Source organism: Podarcis tiliguerta (genome assembly GCF_965153285.1).
Source record: "Podarcis tiliguerta genome assembly, chromosome: 3".
Taxonomy (NCBI): domain Eukaryota; kingdom Metazoa; phylum Chordata; class Lepidosauria; order Squamata; family Lacertidae; genus Podarcis; species Podarcis tiliguerta.
In genome coordinates, this window is record NC_139536.1 from 60,785,826 (window position 1) to 60,805,738 (window position 19,913).

Here is a 19,913-nt window from a genome sequence, read left to right on the forward strand (position 1 = left end):
CTGCTCAGTACATTCTGTTAACGTGTTAAACTCACCAGTTTTGAAATGTACCATTAGTGCAGCCCACAGCTTTAACAAAGTAGAACCAAGTACAGCACACTGGAGTGTGGGTGAGAGGGAGAGATTACTGAATACTGTGAAGGCTATTTGTGCCCTGGGACAATTAAATTCTGAACCAAGGAAATCTACATTCCGTAAGTTGAATAAATTATGCAAATTAGTCAAACATAGTAAAGGTAAAGGGGCCCCTGACCAATAGGTCCAGTCATGGCCGACTCTGGGGTTGCGGTGCTCATCTTGCTTTATTGGCCAAGGGAGCCGGTGTACAGCTTCCGGGTCATGTGGCCAGCATGACTAAGCTGCTTCTAGTGAACCAGAGCAGCACACGGAAACGCCGTTTACCTTCCCGCCAGAGCGATACCTATTTATCTACTTGCACTTTGACGTGCTTTCGAACTGCTAGGTTGGCAGGAGCAGGGACCGAGCAACGGGAGCTCACCCCATCACGGGGATTCGAACCGCCGACCTAAGGATCGGCAAGTCCTAGGCTCTGTGGTTTAACCCACAGCGCCACCCATGTCCCTAGTCAAACATACTTTAAAAATAAATAAATGTTTCAGTACTGAGGATTTGAAAGATTTTGTTTGTGCATGTGTGCATTTCTTTTAAGGACTGGATAATTGCAAAAGTTGAAATGGAATGGCATAAAAGTAGGCAATCACTTGGTTGTGGCGCCAAGCTGCGAACTGCTGTCTCACCCTATCCCTTAAGAAAATGTCATTCCCCTTCCCTGTCAATATCTGGCTTGAATTAAATTATACACCACCCTTCATCTGAAGATTACAGGGTGGTTTACAATATAAAACCATAAAATGCATATAAAACCACAAAATAACATAATAAGAAAAAGCAAGACACATTTAAAAGGCCACATCAGCCACAGTGGAATAAAAACACCTAGAATACTGCAGCAGAAACACACAGACTCAGAAGTTTGCAAAAAGAAACAAATGTCTGGAAAGATGGACCTCATTATTTGGGAACACATACAGGGAGAAACAGTTATAAGTGCATTCAGAAAAATATAACTATATGTGCTTTACACACATAAAAGGAGAAATACGGGCAGTCTTTCAGAGTGGGGAAGAAAATGTTTAAAAGGATATTATCTCAAATACAGCATCAACAGAAGGTTAAAAAATGAGAACCTCTCCTATTTGAAGTTAGGGGAGTTTCAAAAACATTACATAAGAAAACTTCCATTATTAGGATGCCAAATACAATGGGCATTGGCTACAAGTTTTTGGCACACCTTTTGAGATAGAATACAGAATAAATATTTTATTTGTTAATTTTAGATTTCCTTTTCTTCCACTTTCAAAAGCTCAGGATGGCTAAAATTTTTAATAAGCTGCTCTGAATGTTCACATGTATAGTCTACATTGCTACAAAAGCAGCTTTTTACTTGGATACAACTATACATTTTTTTATTTTTAGCAAACCTGATTTTTAGAAAGCTAAAAGTTATCAGTTGCTAAATCTGCCAAGATAACACATTGGACGACACGGAATTTAAGCCTGTTTGCACTGCACTTATGCTATATATGCATTATTTCCTCTCCTACTAGGAAAAGTCAGAGATTCCCAGACAAGCAGAATTGAATCTGATGTCGTGCCAAAAGTTACCAAAATGACTGTGTCTGGAAAGAGACAAACTACTGGCTTTGAAGTTCCATGGTAAGCCTTCACCCCTTGCAAGGTGTACTGGCACCATCTTCCTTCAGATTGGTGCACCTGTATCAAGATTTTTGGGGGTCTATTTTTACAGAAATTTAGTCAATATGTCACAAAACTGAGCAGCATGGCTTCTTGTTTGACTCATAATTACTTTCAGAAAAAGGCATCTTGCATTCGTGAGTTTTTTTGAAAAATAATCTTTCACTCTGAGTAGCACAGAGAAAACAGCTAGCCACATTAAAATAATCTGTTTCACAGGATGCAAAATTTTCTGGAGGTTAGTTTAAAATACAACTTTGCAAACTGAATTGTTGCAAGCTCAGTTATTTGAAGTATAGTGATTGAAAGAGGGGAAAAGGAGAGGTTTTATGGTGTCCATCTGTAGACCTGTGACGGCCATTCTGACAATGGACTGGTTCACTGATAGAAGCCTCTGCTAGATTAAAGGGTCGCCTACAAGCAGATATAACTCTTCATGTATAAATAGCATGGCAGGTAATAGAATGCATGGGGCTGCTTCTGCAAATATCCAGTGGCGTTGCTGCAAACATGGAGCTCTTTACACAGGCCCTTGGATCAAGGCCATGGTCTGCTAAGAGTAATTCTGAAATGTGTTCTTTACCCAGTTATTCTCAACCAGACATTTCAATTGACCTATGCCTGAAGGTTTGAAGAGGGGGAATTCTGAAATAAAATCAGTAAAGTGGAAGTAACAGATAGTCTGAATGCAACATACATATACCTGTATTTAGGGCAATGGATATGACCATATATTGTGATCGAACATTACGTTAAAACAAATGGAGCAACTTCAGTCTTGCATGGTCAGCATCTTGCTGGAGTCTTCATAGTTTACATTCGAAATTTATAAAGCAAGTGTGTATGTTCAGCATCTCTTCATAGCTATGGCTCAAACCTGTGTTAAGTAATCCTGACTGTGTACTCTTACTTAAGAACCAAACGTAAATGATGTGCTCTTGAGCAACAGTTCAACAGGTGGTTCACCTTAAACTACTTTCACTATTATTAGTTTTCTTTATGTTCTGCTATACCTCCACATACTTGTGCATATATACCTGACACTTTTGCTGGAGATTCTCTCTGTGTGTGTATACACAGACTTAATCAGAATCACAAACATAGTTCCAAATCCCCTCTTGGTAGGCCTTCAAGCATATGTAGCAGCAATGTCTTCTTGAGAGTAATTGAGTAAAGTATGCATTTCAGAATTACTCTTGGCAGACCATGGTCCTGATCCAAAGATCTGTATGGAGAGCTCCTTGTGTGCAGCAGGACCACTAAATTCTTGCAGAAACAGCCCCTTCACAGCAATATTGCTTAAAGGTAGAGGTAAAGGGACCCCTGACCATTAGGTCCAGTCGTGGCCGACTCTGGGGTTGCGGCGCTCATCTCGCTTTATTGGCCGAGGGAGTCGGCGTACAGCTTCCGGGTCATTCCTTTATTTTGCAGTTTTGATGAACATGTAAGAATGAATTTCATTTGTTCTGTATAGTTGTGAAACTCTTCTTCTCTTAAAGTTCATTCTTTGCTTTTTCCAGTGTGAATGCTGAAGAGAATGGGCATATGCCACAAAAGGGACTCTCAGCTGGAGATGCCAACGTGGGGGTTACTGAGATTCTACCTAAACCAGCTTTTCCACCCCAGACTGTTCAAGTATCAGAAGAACCAACTTTGACACCAACTTCAGTGAAAAAGTCCGGAAAAGCAAAACAGCAAATAGATGTGAAAGCTGAGCTGGAGAAGAGACAAGGAGGAAAACATCTACTTAACCTTGTAGTAATAGGTAATATTTTTTTGGAGTGAAAATGATCTGAATACACATAAACAATTCTTCCCTCAAGTGGCTTTTAACATGTATCCATCAGAGATAATCCCACATGTATTTCCTATTCTTAGGACATGTTGATGCTGGAAAAAGTACCCTGATGGGTCATTTGCTGTATCTTCTGGGCAATGTGAACAAACGAACTATGCACAAATATGAGCAAGAATCAAAGAAAGCTGGAAAGGCATCATTTGCTTATGCATGGGTCTTGGACGAGACAGGGGAAGAGAGAGAGAGGTGAGCAATATACAATATATATGTGTGTGTGTATGAAGTATTATTTGTAATGCACTTTTAATAGTGCTCATTGATGTTTACCATTAGCATGAATAAGATACGATTAAATTAGTGCAATAAATGCTATGCTGATAGAATTGTTCTCCCTTCTTGTGAATTGAGGAAAGAAGCTCTTGTATTCATACTTTCTGCATGAAAGGAATCTTTTCTGCAAAGACTTGCCTGTAGAGGAATCTCCTGTGACCTCACTTAGAACACAGTGTTTAGTCCTAGGTGGTTCACCTGGTAAATAATACAGCGTCAGAAGAGGTTCAGAAAAAAAGGCAACCGAAATGATTTAGGAATTGGAGCCACACTTCTTGAGGAAACTGTTGCAATATTTGTGGCTTTTTAGCTGAGAAAAAAGCTGTATAAGATTATGCATGGCACGGAGAAAGCATAAATATTTTTTTCTCGCTCATAATGCTAGAACTGAGGACCATCCATTGAAGCTGAATGTTGGAAGAGGGATAGGACCATTAATGGCTACTATGCATACTACCTCTGCGATTTAAGATAGTATGCCTTAGTTGTAGTTGTAGTTGTTGGGAACCACAAGTGGGGGAGAGTGCTGTTGCATTCAGGTCCTTCTCATCAAACCTTCAGGCATAGGCTGGCCACAGTGATTACAGGATGATGGAGTAGATGGACCTTTGGTCTGATCCAACAGGACCACTTATATGTTCTGAGCCTCTGCCATGGAACCCTTGTTCACTATGCACTCCTTATATGTGTTTTTCAAGATTCTGGATCATTTTATGGAGTGAACACTTGGTTTTTTGGGCCACAGTGTTATCCCATATGAAGGAGTACTCCACATGAATGGGGAGTTCTCAAGAACATACCCCAAATTCTCCTGTGAAGGTGCATATTTGGATGTGATGTAATTGGTTGTGATGTAATAACTGCATGGGGGTGGTGGTTAGTTCACTCTCACTAAGGAACCCGTGATCAGCTTCCAGGGAACCTCAGGATGCTCCATACAGTTTGCAAATATCCTTCTCTAAGGCTATTGATACTGGGTTTTGTTTGTTGCCATTGCTTACGTAGCAGAATTAGTGCTGAATTGCATGACTAGTTTCCATGATGAAGTAGCCACGAGACTGCTCTTCTTTGGTGTGGTGACCATTCTTGGATGTGCTCTGGCATGTAAGCACATTCTCATTTCATAGCTTCCTCTGATATTGCAAGCTCATACATTGACACATTTCTCAGGATTGCTAACTGTACCAACTTGGTGATAGCTTTTTCTTGTAACCATGATTAAAAAAATTATTTTGTGGGTGCCTTTATCATAGAATGGCACTATAATCACATTAGACTCTTTTGTGCTTATCCCAAAGAAGGTGGTTTATTTTTAGCACTCATTTATTAATACAAGGTAAACTTTGGAAAGGATTGTAAGTGACACACTTCATGCCTGTGCTTTATTTTTAGGGGAGTGACAATGGATGTAGGTATGACCAAATTTGAGACAAAAACAAAAGTTATTACATTGATGGATGCTCCTGGCCATAAAGACTTCATTCCAAATATGATCACAGGAGCTGCAATGGTAAAGACTTTTTATTGGCGTCACCTGTCTATAAATAAGAAGTGATAACACATTGAATTGAGTTTTGTAACAGTTCATTCATTGGCAGTACTTAGTGGTTAAAATCTGTGCAGTTTTGAAATGTTCAGTATGCCATCTTGATTCAAAATGGCATCCAGCTGTCTTCAAACATAGACACAGACCTGCTTCTTATCTCAGGAACCATTGTGTAAAATTTTATTATATCATAAGCATTGTCCAAATGCAAAGCAAACAAACAATAGCTTTCCCAAATATATAATAGATCCATACATTTTCCACTGTTTGTGCAAGAGCATAGCGAATCTTAGCTTTGTAGTTCTTACTGTATCAATACAATGGGTGCCATTGGGGCTTTACATTTTTGGAGTGACTCAGATATGCATGCATTTTATCATAAAGGGGGAAAAGAAGCGTATTTGTGAAGAAATTACGGATGTGGTTGGGCTCGGCTGTGTATGGTTAATAAATGCCAAGAAATACTGTGTAACAATTATTCTTCCTTAGGCTGATGTGGCTATATTAGTGGTGGATGCCAGCAGAGGGGAGTTTGAAGCAGGATTTGAGACTGGTGGGCAAACACGAGAACATGGACTGTTGGTTCGATCTCTTGGAGTCACACAGCTGGCAGTTGCTGTCAATAAAATGGACCAGGTATTTCCCCTTGACTTTCTTAAAATTTATTTTCTGCAAGAAGAGAACACACAAGTTGTTACAAATGGAGCTTGGTTATTTTCCAAGGAAATTGTAATATTTTGTTGAATTCTAGATAGATGAAATTCTGTGGAAAAAATGGTACACGTACAAAGTGTTTTATTGGCTTAGCTGGCACTTAAATGAATATTTTCTTGATTCTTTCAGCACTCAGTGTTCTTTCTACTGGGTTACCTTATTATTTTATAATTATTTTTCAGTGGGGTGTCTTACTGCTAATGTTACTTCTTGGCAAGAGATAATTTTCACTTGTGTTAAGAATGGTGTTTGTACTTTATCTTTCTTTGGTGATATATTATGTGTTTATTTTAGGTCAATTGGCAACAGGAAAGATTTCGGGAGATTGTCAGTAAGCTCGGGCAGTTCCTAAAGCAAGCTGGCTTTAAGGTAAAGAAAATGATATAGAATTCAAGTGACTGATTAAAAATCTGAGTTTTCAATGACTATATCCACTGCTATGGGTACAGGGAAGGTCACAAAATGATATTGCCCCATTCTAAACGTGTGGATAAGATATGTGATAGGGCTGTGACAAAATTTCTGGTGACTGGCTAATTATGACTTGAAAATTATGCTGGCATTTATCAAAAAGGTTTTCAGCTCTTCAAAGGGCTGATACTTTAATTTGCTACCGACTGTCAAGAATTCCTTTTTAACGAACTAGAATTCTAGTCCTCTGCTTTCCTTTCCTTTCCTCCGTGGTGAGCAGAGGATGGAGAGAGAGTTTAAGCCAAGCAAAGCTTTACAGCAAGGCTTGCAAGGTGAGGGAGAGGCCCTTTGTCACTGGCGAGAAGACCAATAGATTTATTGAGCCCTGCCTTTTGTGAGGTGTGAAGGGAATTGTCATTGGTCAGTTCAAGGTGTGTGGGGATGTGTATGAGAGAGATGTTCTATACAGTGATGTCATGAAAGGATCAGATTGCTATAGGTGTTACTTTCTCCTTCAATATTCTGTGAAGTGCAGGACTCATTAATTAACTTCAATAACTGATTAAGTAGCATTAGCTTTCTATCTTCCACAAGAAGAATCTTAGTTTGAGTTTCAAAAGCTTAGAAATACTACTGGAAAAGTTGCTTTCCAATTTCACGCTGCAAATTAAACCCTTCTCTCAACCAGGAGTCGGATGTAGCTTATATACCTACAAGTGGGCTTGGTGGTGAAAATCTTGTCACAAGAAGTCAAGCGAGTGAGCTGACCAAATGGTATGAAGGAAAATGCTTGTTAGAACAAATAGGTATGTGTTTACTTCTGTAAGATTTTTAGAACAGTTTCAGTACACAGCTGGGGGAATGCAGTAGAGACAAATTAATATCGCTTGCTGTAAGAAAGTAAAGGACATAGCTATTCACAGAGCACATTGGTTTATTTACAGATTCTTTCAAGCCACCTCAGAGATCTGTGGAGAAACCATTCAGATTATGTGTATCGGATGTTTTTAAAGGTTAGTAAGTTTTCTTCCAGTATTAAAAAAAATAAAATTTCTGTCATACAATTTCCCTTCACTGGTGAACACATTTCCTAAAAATATTTATTTAAAAAAACTAATCTAGAAATGCTACTTAGAATAGGTAATATCCTGCTTTTCATTACTGACTGAAGTGCATGTACTGGTGTAGCTGGGTCATTGCATAGCTTGTTGGAGTAGTGCAATACACAGTATCCACAATTATAAATGTTTTTTCTATCACTGCAGTTCTTAAATTTGGAGAATTGGCCAGACTTTTTGTAACTTTTATTAAGTTCCTTTGTTCTTATCTGTATTTTCAGTGTACTTGTTTTTAAATTTTGTTGATTTTATCTGCATTTTTAAAATAAGTACTTTAAACTTTTAATGTAAACGGCTTAGATTTTTCTTTGTTACAGCAATCTATACATTTTGTTAAGTGAAAATAAATAAACACCTGCTGAGTTCAGCAGATCTGTCGGCACATGGGAATGTTGGCACCTATAATGGTTTTTGAATCTAGGATGCTTCTCCCACTGCCCTTCCCTGATACTTTCATCGTAGAGAGGGCAGAACAAAAGTGTCCTGAAAGAATTTCCACCCTGGTTCTCCAATAATGGTTAGGCACACATTGAATAAAGATTCTGTGTATGCAGTGGCAGCTGTTGCCCATTGGGACTGGTAGGATGGAAAGCAAAGTGGGCAGTAGTAGGAAGAGCTGGAGCCAATGGCAGGCAGAGCCAACTAATTTTAGTTTTCTCCCCACCCTCCTCCCTACTCATTCTGCAAAGGGCAAAGCTGAGGCAAAGAGGGAAGAAGCTGACAGTCAGGGCTACCATAGGAAATAAGAAGAAACTGCATCTACTATGAATCTCTGTCTGAACTGAGAACTGTGCTTGCAGAAGAGTACAGTTCATGGTGCTGGAATGGAAACCATAGTGCCAACATAACCCCTCTGTTTTAACATCTCCAGCCAGTCACATATTTGTAGGTTTGGTGAGAAAATAGTTTTAAAACCACGGAAGCACGATAGGTAGCCCAACGGAACATAAAACATTTGAGTACATTTTTCAAATAGAAAACTTAACTAGTTGGATGTTTATTGTTTTCTTATTGCAATGTTTGAGATTTGTTTTACTGATAAAATAAATGACTCGCTTTGCATTACAATGTAAAATCAATTGTGCAACTATTTTTATCTTATCAAAAATTGCATCTCTGGTGGTGCAACCTTCAAAGAAGTTGCATGATCCTTTTGCTGTCTCCAACCAACGTTTTTGTTGCAGATCAAGGATCGGGATTTTGTGTGACTGGTAAAATTGAAGCAGGATATGTTCAAGTTGGAGACCGACTGCTAGCGATGCCTCCTAATGAAACTTGCACTGTAAAAGGTATAGTATACAGGCTGATGGATGATCTCCCTTTGGGTTACCCTGCAGGCAGCTTTAGAATGCGTTAATCTACACTGTCCTATGTGAAAACCTCAAAGAAAAATGGGTGATTCTTCCTTCTGAACTGTGAATGTTCCTCCTGGAGGTCCAGAGAGCAGCTGTGTCCAAGAGCACTTTTGCAGCAGCTGCAGGCATTCCTGGATAAAGCAGAAACGGTTAACTGCCGTGGTGACATCAATATTGGATTACTGCACCACTCTTACATTTATTGAAGCATATTTTCTCCGCCCGCCCCCCATCTTCACTGGCTTCCACTTTGGGGGGGGGGGGGTTTAGAGCCAAAATATTGAATGACATGCTTCTACAAAAACCTGTTCACTATTGTCATCATTTTAGAGGTATTTCCCCACATCCTGCTGCCTTCTGATTGAATGTGGCTGGTGGCAATGGAAGGCACCCAGTTGCAACACCCAGTTGTGCAATTCCCTATCTAGACATGTTTGATTCGCTTTCCCTCTATTGAATGTAAGGTGGTAATTCCCCTCCCCACCCCTTCATCAAGCTTTTCATTTGGCTGGAGTATTTATGCTCTTCTTGGTTGTTTTATCCGACCCAGTTTTATGCTCACTCCTTGCAGCTGTTTTAATTGCTGCTATTTGATTTTATTAGTAAGATATTGTTACTGGATATTTTGTAATTTTTATTGCAGGTTGTGTGTTTATATACACATTTTTAAAGTTTAAAATTTCCTTAGGTTGAAAGGTCGTATGGAAGTACTTAAATAATTAGCATTATTTCAGTTATTAGAATGAAACAATAATATAGCTGCTGTCATGTTACTGTTGAACTTTTCACTAATAGCTGGCATAGTAAGAATGCCATAGACAGGGAGGGAGAGAAAGTGATATAGAGATTTCTCTAAGCAGCTTTTTTCACTCTGTAATACTTCAACATTTGTGAGAAAATAATCCTAGTAGTCAGGATTCAGTTTATTTCATTTAACATTTTTTTATATAGGATGGCTACTTAAAATATTCTTTACAGAAGTCACATTCCAAAGCAATATTAATTTCCATTAGAATTAGCTGAGTCAGTGTGTTTGTGTGCATAGCTGGACTGCATTCCAAGCTTATACTTTATAGGTTTTCACAACTTTCAGAATATTTTTATTGTAGATTAAACTGAACAATTATACTGTTTTAATGGACAAGGCATTATTATTAGTTTGGGTTTATGTATATCCCAAATATGAGGTGATAACTTTGTAAAATCAAGCATTAAATTAATATAACAGTATAGTGCTTTTTCTAAAAGTTTAACACTTTCAGATTAAGTACAGCATTTCCAGAACACTTTTTCCAGTTACGGTTTCCAGCAACCATATGAATGCTTCAAAGCTCTAGATGTTTGTGCATTTAGCCATCAGCATATAAGTGCAGGAATTCTTCAGTAACTCATACATATGATTTAGTACAGAGTTTAGTGTGCTTCATAGCACACCCATTTGTTTCACCATTACATCGAAAGCAAACAAAAACTCATTTGGTGAAAAATGAAAGCAGGTACGACCGAGATTTTTAAAAGTTTGCGGACTGGGTGCTTGTACCATAAAATAAATTCCTTCTTAAATTCTTGTGCAGTCATACTTTCAAAATTGTGACACCTGTGCAGGCATATAGCTCAACATTGACTTGCAGAAAACTCACTCCATAAGGCAAGGTGACTTTAGATGATGGTAGTTCCCGAGAAGAAAAGCTGTCTGAGGTTTTAGTCAACAGCTTTTACTATCACCTCATTCATACTGAAAACTGATGAGTCGTGGTTGATGCAGCAGAACTGGCAAAAACAGAGCTGTTTGTAGCAGTTAAACCAAGGTAGTTCACTGTTTAGTTCTGGTTTTACTCATTTCTAGGAATTGCCCTACATGATGAACCAGTGGATTGGGCTGCAGCAGGAGATCACGTTATTCTCACTTTGACTGGCATGGATATCATCAAAATCAAGTGAGTACAAAAAAGACTTTGCCTAAGCAACGGTTTATATTTAACATGAAGCTTTCTAACCGTTGCAGTTGATAATCAGTGGTTTACCGGTTGGGGAGGGAGGGTGTGGGAGGCTTGCTACCTGGATAGCAAGAGCACTGCAAATCACCTAGCCTGCATGCAAGTGACGATGTGAAACTGGCAGTGGTCTTGATGACAGTCAGGCAATTGTTGGGTTAAAAAAATTAATAAGGGCCAGGCATAACGATTTGTTGGTATATTCATCTGGAGTTTTGGGAGGCAAAAGAGTGCTCAAATAGATTGCGTACAACGTTGGGTTTTTTGTTTTTGTTTTAATCTTTACTGCCACTGAACAACAGTTATTTTAACACTACTAATACACTTGGTACTGTAAGGAAGAGAAACAGTACAATGTGACTGCTGTTTGACTGAGATAGACCAGTCAAAGGGTGACAAAAGAAGATGGGGCTCAAAAAAGAAGCAGAAAGGGGTTAAATTTGGCAGAAAGTATCAAAGAGACTATGATGACCAAGGAAGAGTTAGCTCTTGTCTTCTTCCAAATAAATATGGGGGGGGGGCAGGAAACAAGAGCTAAAAGTGGCACTCTACATTAAGGTACTAATCTCCATAAAAACAAGCACCATTAGAGTTTATTATGTAGAGCAGTACTGGAGTTGACATACTAAGGGAATCTTAACTGGTTAATTCAGTTTGGTGGTGCTGGGTATGTATGAAGGAGAGAAGCAGGAGAATGGGTCACTTGATTATTAACAATATTTAATAGCATGATCCTAACCATATTTGCTCAGGAGGAAACCCTTTTGATTTCAGTGGGTCTTACTCCCAGATAAATGGGGTTAGGATTGCACCCTCAGAGATTCTCTGTACTTGTTACCAATTAGTGGAATGAATAACTGAATCTATATTATTTGACTTAAAAGATGGAGATGAGAAAAGAAAGAGATTTAGTGATTGATATGGTGATCACTGTTCGTATTAGTCATGATGGACTAAGTAGCTAGAGAGAGGGGGAAAGAGTTAAGAAGACTGCTGCTGAAAGCTCTCAGTAAGCCATAATTCTGCCCAACTTATAATGTTGTGAACAAATAGCACCACCTTCCTCTGCACATCACACTAAAAATTACTTGGAGAACCCATAGCAAACTGCTACTCTCTACTTTGTTTTATGTATGTGGAATTTTGTAGAGCATTTGGGACAATATGGTAGAAAGCAATGTGCTACCCAAACATACATAAAATAACCACTTCCGTACCTCCTCCTGCCTAACAGAATGTGTGTAGAAGAGCTAGCAATCCCCAAACAGTAATAAATGCATTACTTCTAGGGTACCTGTTGGTAGCACTGCTGCTGCCAATCCTATCAAGCCCAACTGAGGGCAAACCTCACCCTGGCACAGTCTGGACACACAAATAGGATTGACCCCTGTGGGAAGGCATCAGCCTGGTATAGGCCAAAGGATGACAGTGGGAATTGATGCAGTCTCCATGTTAGTTTGTCATCTAAGCATGCCTCTTGGTGTTACCACATTTAAAACCCAGATGCACTTAGCTTGATTTGTTTCTTCACAATCTCTCTTGCAGTGTTGCGTGCATATTTTGTTGCCCCAAGGAACCTATTAAAGCTTGCACACGTTTCAGAGCTCGGATCCTCATCTTCAATATTGAAGTTCCTATCACCAAAGGCTTCCCTGTAAGTGTGGCACTGTCTTTGTTTTCTGAAGAACTTATGTTCTGTGTTTTAGCATTCTTTCAGTCATGCATGTGCCTGCTTTTTAATCAGATTCATTCTGTATGTACTGCACAATGATGTGTCCCTGCTTTGCTGCACACAAGTCAAATATCCATCTAGTTCAGAACTCTGGGTGGTAGCCAAAAAAGTATTTACATTAGTGCAAGGATTTCTGACTGCACAACAGAACTCCCTTCCACTCACCCCATGCACCCCCTAAATGTATTCTGGGGGATCTTTCAATGCTCCGGAGTAGATGTGGGGAGGGCAGCGACCCATGGGAAGATGAGAAGAAAGGCAAGTTGTGTTTGCACACGGAGATCATTTAGCAAATGGAACTGCTTTGTTTCATACTGTGCTCTGGTCTCACAGTGCAGAATCAGGTGGCCATAGGAAGCCCACATGCAGAGCCTGAACACACTCCCATACCTGTAATTCCCAGCAATAATTATTCAGAGGCATACTACCTCCATCAATGGGGGTAGAACCTAGCTGTCATAGTTAGTAGCCATTGATTGCCTTTTAAAGCCATCCAAGTTGGTGGCAATCACTATCTCTTGTTGGAGAAAATTCCATAGTTTAACTGCGTGCTGTGTGACAAGGTACTTCCTTTTGTCCTGAATTGTCCAACATTCGTCTTCATTGGATAATTTGATGAGGAAGAAAAACTTTTCCCTATCCACCTTCTTTGCACCATGCATACATAGTTTTGTATGTCTCTATCCTGTCCCTCTCCCTTACTTGCCTTTTCTCTAAACTAAAAAACCTCAAATGTTGTAACCCTTCCTCTTAGAGGTCAGTTGCTCCAACCCCCTGAGTATTCTGGTTATCCTTTTCTGAACCTTTCCCAGCTATTCGTGCAAAATCTTTGATCTCGTAGCTTGCAAAATGCATTTATCGAAGCGTTTCGGTCCTGTTCACGTTCTGTCATCTGCTGAAAATAGTTTTAAGACGGTTGTCAATTAAAACAAACTCTTGTTTCAGGTGCTTTTACATTTTCAAACTGTAAGCGAGCCTGCCACTATTAGGAGGTTATTGAGTGTGCTTCACAAGAGTACAGGTGAAGTCACAAAGAAAAAGCCTAAGTAAGTATTTTAAGAGGAAATTTTGGTGAAAAATGTGTTGCATAGCAACTCAAATTTCTATCATGTTAAGCCTAGTGGAAATGGGAAGAGAGATAATCAGATAGGCAGATAAAATGCAAATAGTTGATCTTACATTTAGATCTCAAAGCATTCTGAAACAAACTAACAAATATGTTGCTAAGGATGCTCTGAGCATGTCGTTTGGCTGCCTTTTCTTAGTTCTAGAGAGATAGGTGCTTGAAGTACCATTCTTGGTTTTATATTCTCTCTGCTTGTATCATATTCCTGTCCGAATTGCCTTTTATTTTTAATTCTGTGTATGAGATTCCATCTTGTGGAAGTGCCAACAAGAGATTTTGAGAGTACCAACACTGGAACTTTTTCAGGTTGCTTGGATTTATAATTAATTAAAAAATGATCCCTTGCAAAGGCAATGGATGCCAGCCGGCATATCTTGCTCTGGTGTAACCATGTGTCTGTACTTTAGCCTTGTGGGATTACACTTGGTTGATACGACTGAAGTGGACCTAGGAAAATTCCATTAGCCTGAGCTTTTATTGCGTAATGATGCTATGTCCAGCCTCTCAGACATGGACTCTGGCCTTAGGTTTGGTGCACCTCAAGGTTATAATGGAAATCCAGTTCTTTGCCCCCCCCCCCAAACAAGGCAGGTAAATATTAGAGTCTTAACTGTATGACTTCTTTCCAACTTCTTTATTTTTGCTGTCTCTTGGCTCTTGTGAGATCAGGAAAGCCAGTATTTTACATATGAATCTTTCTTCTTTGTTTTCCCCAGTCTCCTTCTAAGTCGGCTGGATCCTGAAGGCTTAGGTTCCTCTTACTGTGTAAATCATCTCTTCCTCTCTTTCTCCAACATTCTCATTCCCCCTATTCCACAATAAAGTCCAGGGCATGTGGAGAAGATGGTCTGTTTAATGTGCTATTAGCCCCTTTTGTGCTTAAAATTCTGTACTTGTGCTTCAAGCCATGAAACCATTATTTTTAAAATCAAATTATTTTATGAATAAAAAACACAGCTGTGATTACAGTGTGACCACTCCCGTCTTTTTGAAGCAAGCCCTGTCAATAAATGGTTTTCATTGGTACTGCTAAATTCTTCAAAGTAAGCTCAGTAATTCTAACCAATGCAATTCTAATAAAAGAAGAAGAAATGTTCCCATAGCACCTTAGAGACCAACTAAGTTTGTTCTGGGTATAAGCTTTTGTGTGCATGCACACTGCTTCAGATACTACCGTGCATGCAAACAAAAGCTTATACCCAGAACCAACTTAGTTGGTCTCTAAGGTGCTACTGGACAATTTTTATTTTTTCCCTCTTATTTATTTCGACTGTGTCAGACCCACATGGCTACCTGCCTGAATCTACAATGCAATCCTGTCTGCAGTGAGCATTTGTCTCCAGTAAATATTCCAAAGTTGCTATTACTAATTCCCCAAAATGTGTGTTTTCCTTGAACACATGTGTACAGGCACAATAATAGATCCAATAATAATGTATATGAACTGTTGCTCTTTTCCCCTTACAGGTGTTTGACTAAAGGACAGAATGCTTTAGTAGAACTGCAAACACAAAGGCCTGTTGCTCTGGAACTTTATAAAGACTTCAAAGAACTTGGAAGGTTCATGTTGCGCTACAGTGGCTCCACCATAGCTGCAGGAGTTGTGACGGAGGTATAGCATGTGTTTGTATGCATGCTTTATAATGACAGATCATGAAGTGGTATATTCTTTGCATTGAGGTTCCAGCCACTTGTTTCAAAAAATCACCCACAATGAACTACAGACTACTTGAATAGCTAATCAGGCTTGGAAATGAGACTCTTTTATTAAACATTTTAAAGGAAATAAACAACCACCACTTAGAAATATTAGCACTTTTTTCGTCTCCCAGGCCAAAATCTTTGTAAACGCTTTTCTGTCCAGGTCTCAATTCTCATAGAATCATAGAATTGTAGAGTTGGAAGCGACCCCCAAAGTCATCTAGTCCAACCCCCTGCAATGCAGGAATCTCAGCTAAAGCATCTATAGCTGACTGTGGGGTTTTTTTCCTTGATGGAGGTGGTTTAGCCCAGCATCGCTCCTACTTTGATTGGGGTTTGGGAATCTGTAAGAAGAGGCTTGGTCATCCCAGTCCTCAATAGGTTGGGCATCAGGTTCTCACAAGATGGTCTGTCTCGGAAAATTAGATGGTGGATCAGCTGCTTGTTGTAATGCAGAAAGTGGCAGCATTTCACTTCCCTTAATCCACAGCATGTCACTTGAGAGGTACATGTTTGAATAGCTTGATTCGGCCTTATCTGCCCATCCAAACTTCTTAGAAGGTACAATGTGAAGAAAGGCAAAGTTGTGGTTTTAGTTCAGAGGAGACTGCTATGTTAAAATGCATACTGCTTAAAAGGCATTATTTGGCTGTGGTATATGTAGGCAATTTTTATTTGTTTTTAGTATTTCAGAGATGCCAAGTAGGTCATGTGATGAATTGTCTGTGCAGTTGAGTGGCACAACTTTTCTTGAGACAGGGTGGCATAAGAGTCATCTTCCTGAACGAAAATTGTGAAGGTTTTGTGTGTGCACTTTTTAAACCTTACAGTTGGGCAGCATTTTAGCTAACTGCAGAAACGGCTTCATGGAATGATGTGTCAGTGCACTTTCAAAGAGCTGTGCTTGCAGCTCTTCACTCATTTATGTGCTTAGTCACATCCCAAGCTCAACATGGCTAGAAGAAGGTAGCCCTTGTGCGCCATACCCCATTGCTCTTACACAAGTCCCAATTAATAGAAGAGCCATCCTGGATCTGACCAATGGTTCACCCAGTCCAACATCTTATTCCTATGCCATAAAGGTAACACACACAAACCACCTACAGTAGTGCCTCGCAAGACGAAAAGAATCCGTTCCGCGAGTCTCTTCGTCTAGCGGTTTTTTCGTCTTGCGAAGCAACCCTATTAGCGGATTAGCGCTATTAGTGGTTTAGCGGCTATTAGCGGCTATTAAAGGCTTAAGGGATTAGCGGATTAGCTGCTAAAAGGCTATTAGCAGCTTAGTGCCTTAGAAAAAGGGGGTGGGGAGCGAAAAAAAATCACAGGAACTCGCAAGACATTTTCGTCTTGCGAAGCAAGCCCATAGGAAATTCGTTTTGCGAAGCACCTCCAAAACGGAAAACCCTTTCGTCTAGCGGGTTTTCCGTCTTGCGAGGCATTCGTCTTGCGGGGCACCACCTACTATTCACTAGTGTGTGCACAGACTCAGTTACTGTTCAGTGGAATACTGCCTCTGAACCCAGAGGTTTTATTTAGTCTACGATGGCTTATATCTATTGATAAAAACCTGTTCTTCATAAATGTGTCAGATCTTAATTTAAAGCCATCTGAGCCCACTACAACTTGTGACAACAGAGTCTGTAAACTATGTAATATGTGAAAAACACTTTTGTTTGTTCTGGGTCTCTCATTTCTCCACACCATGTATAATCTCATCAACCTCTATCACATCTCCCGCTCAGTTGCCATTCTTTTCCAAAGTTCCAAACACACCAGCATTTTGTTTAGGGAACCTCGCAGTGATCTTAGGCAGAGAAGTCTTGCTGAGTTCTTTCACAAAACGCTAAGCGCCAAACTAGATGTGATGATGGGGGATCTGTGCTTGGATCACCAAATGTCTCTTTGCTTGCTTGTTTAAAAGCCGGTTGTGAGGGCAAGAGATTTTGCATTGGAGCTGTGCTGCTAGGGGAGGGTTTGTTTGTTCGTTTGTTTTAAAAAAAAAACCTTTATGCCATTTCCCCATTACAAAATTCTCCCCTCCCTCTTACTATTCTTACCACTCCCCACCCCTGCTGTTAGCTGTGAAAGGTAAAAAATAAATAAAATATGGTCAGCTTGTGTGCTGGCCCTGCCCAGTAACACCTTCAAACCTGGTTCCAGGTCTTTTCATTTGTACACTTTGGATAAATGCCAATGTCTTCTCTGAAAATTTTTAATTCTTCTTTTTAGATAAAAGAATGATGACTGTGCCAGAACTTCTGCAATCCAACCAAATGAAATCATATGTCCAAATATGCTTATTTGATGAATCCAGTCATATCAGTGGAAGGAGCAAAGGCAATTACCTTTCTAAGAGGAGGAGATGAAATACCAGGTGTTCTTCAAACATTTTGAAGCTGTCCTTGCTTCAAAATAGTATGCCAATAGGGAAATACACGTTGCACTCTTACTGCACAAGTTTCACTCTATTTCCCATTTAAACCATCATTGGTAACTCTAGAGGACCTTTATGAAAAGTTTATCAGAATGATGTGTTAAAGGACAACGATTCATCATGGGGGGAAAGCATGTTACTTCCAGCCTTAAACATTGTTTACAATTTATTTTTGGGTGGGGGGCACAGCTTACCTGCTGCACATTATTTCATAAATTAATTCAATTGGGCTGTAGTGTTCCAGATTTTATACAAATACATTTTCAAAGAACCCTGTTTCCTTCTGTTTCAGAAACCATTATTAACCATTAATTTCTTTCTATTCCGAATTAATTTAAAACTTATTTGTGTAGCCCTAGTTAGTCCAATAATGGCTATTTTTATTTTTTAGATTGTAGAAGAATAAAGTAGCTTGGCCTGAGCATAATATTTGTTTCTGTTCATGTTGTCTTGTATAAATAAAATCTTGGCACAAGGGGTACAGTTGGTTATGAGGGGCGGTAAACAAGACCCCTTGTCAAATGATGTGAACTTTTAAAGACATAGGTGCATAGCAGCAGATAACACCTAAGTCTGAAGGTGTATAAGCACTCTGCACATCTCAGAACACCCACGAAGTCTACAGCAACTCCTGGAATCTTACATTTACATGGGCCATCTTTTAAAGACAGGTCAAGTGTATTGATTTTCTCTTTACCTATCAATTACATGGTCTAAATGAGCTACAATGCCAGTACTTCTAAAATGAAGATGATCAGTCTATCTTTTGTTGTTGTAGATAGTGGTCATCACTGTCTTTGGGGGTGGGAATTCTGCCCCTGTACTTTGCCTCATCAGATCGGCAGTGGCTCTGGAAATGATTGCACAACAGAACTTCTCTCCATATCTCCCTTGTGCACACTCACATCTGCTCTGGAGGTTTGAGTGAACCGCAGAACAGATTGAGGAGTGGGGGAATGCAGCAGAATGAAAGGTGGAGAATGTTTTGTTGTGAAGCTGGAAGTCCTTGTGCAAATGGGATAACTTGGTGGGATGCAGCCCAGAGGATCACCATCACATTAAATCAATCTCACTCTTCATGTTGGAGGAACATCTGAAGAGCTGCTCAGTGTGTACATTTTTACATGCATTTCCTCCTGGTTCCCTTTTTTTGCTCCCCATGTCTAGTTAAATAAAAATAATCATAGGATTTTTTAAAAGGCTAAAGCACTGGTACGGAGCCTTCCAAACTGTGTGTCATGATACATTAGTGTGTAGGTGTGTCGCTTGAACGCTTCCTGTGCTCCTTACAGGGCTGGAAAGGGGTTAGTTTAACCTCCGGTTTGCTAGTAAAGCTGAATTACTGTGTCACAAAATTATTCATGTCTAGAAAGTGTGTCACCAACATGAAAAGTTTGGAAAGCTCTGGTGTAATGTATCATACTTGAAGTTTCATGAAGCTATATCAATGTCCAGTTCTGATGAGCTATGTAAGTGTGCTACATAAACTATTCCATCTTCGGTCCAGATGAGTTCTTGAAGAGGGAGTGGTATGGAGACAATGGAATCACTTCATCCTTTGACATTTTGCTGAACTTTTAGAGGAAAACTTTCAGTTTCCTAAAGAAGAAACTGATAGCTTATCATGCAAGTCAAGGGGGAGATGGTTTCAGGGCCACTGAAAGATCGATTGTATAATTTCTATGTGCATTCAATGCACATAATTCCTAGGCTTTCTTATTTGGAGGTCTTAGCATGCTGGATTGCATTACAATTGTTGTTTTTTAGTCTATTTTGGATTCTTATTGTGCAGATAGCTTAAAATGCAATACATCTGCACAATTTTAACTGAGCAACAGCTAATATATCTTGCTTCTAGAGGTAAGTGAAAAACCACTT

At 39.5% G+C, this 19,913-nt stretch overlaps 1 protein-coding gene across 2 annotated transcripts in view; it reads left to right on the top strand.

Annotated features, from left to right (window-relative positions):
• HBS1L (HBS1 like translational GTPase) overlaps positions 1-18,462 on the top strand; it is a 40,880-nt gene extending 22,418 nt beyond the window's left edge. For both annotated transcript variants that reach the window (XM_083434980.1, XM_083434982.1), the window contains exons 5-18: positions 1,629-1,737; positions 3,297-3,541; positions 3,655-3,820; positions 5,297-5,414; positions 5,940-6,086; positions 6,459-6,533; positions 7,264-7,381; positions 7,520-7,588; positions 8,878-8,982; positions 10,895-10,985; positions 12,588-12,696; positions 13,720-13,820; positions 15,368-15,512; positions 17,831-18,462. In XM_083434980.1, coding sequence (XP_083291106.1) covers positions 1,629-1,737; positions 3,297-3,541; positions 3,655-3,820; positions 5,297-5,414; positions 5,940-6,086; positions 6,459-6,533; positions 7,264-7,381; positions 7,520-7,588; positions 8,878-8,982; positions 10,895-10,985; positions 12,588-12,696; positions 13,720-13,820; positions 15,368-15,512; positions 17,831-17,842 — 1,610 coding nt within the window. In that variant the 3' untranslated portion in view covers positions 17,843-18,462. The remainder of the gene's footprint in view (positions 1-1,628; positions 1,738-3,296; positions 3,542-3,654; positions 3,821-5,296; positions 5,415-5,939; positions 6,087-6,458; positions 6,534-7,263; positions 7,382-7,519; positions 7,589-8,877; positions 8,983-10,894; positions 10,986-12,587; positions 12,697-13,719; positions 13,821-15,367; positions 15,513-17,830) is intronic.
• The last annotated feature ends 1,451 nt before the right edge of the window (positions 18,463-19,913 follow it).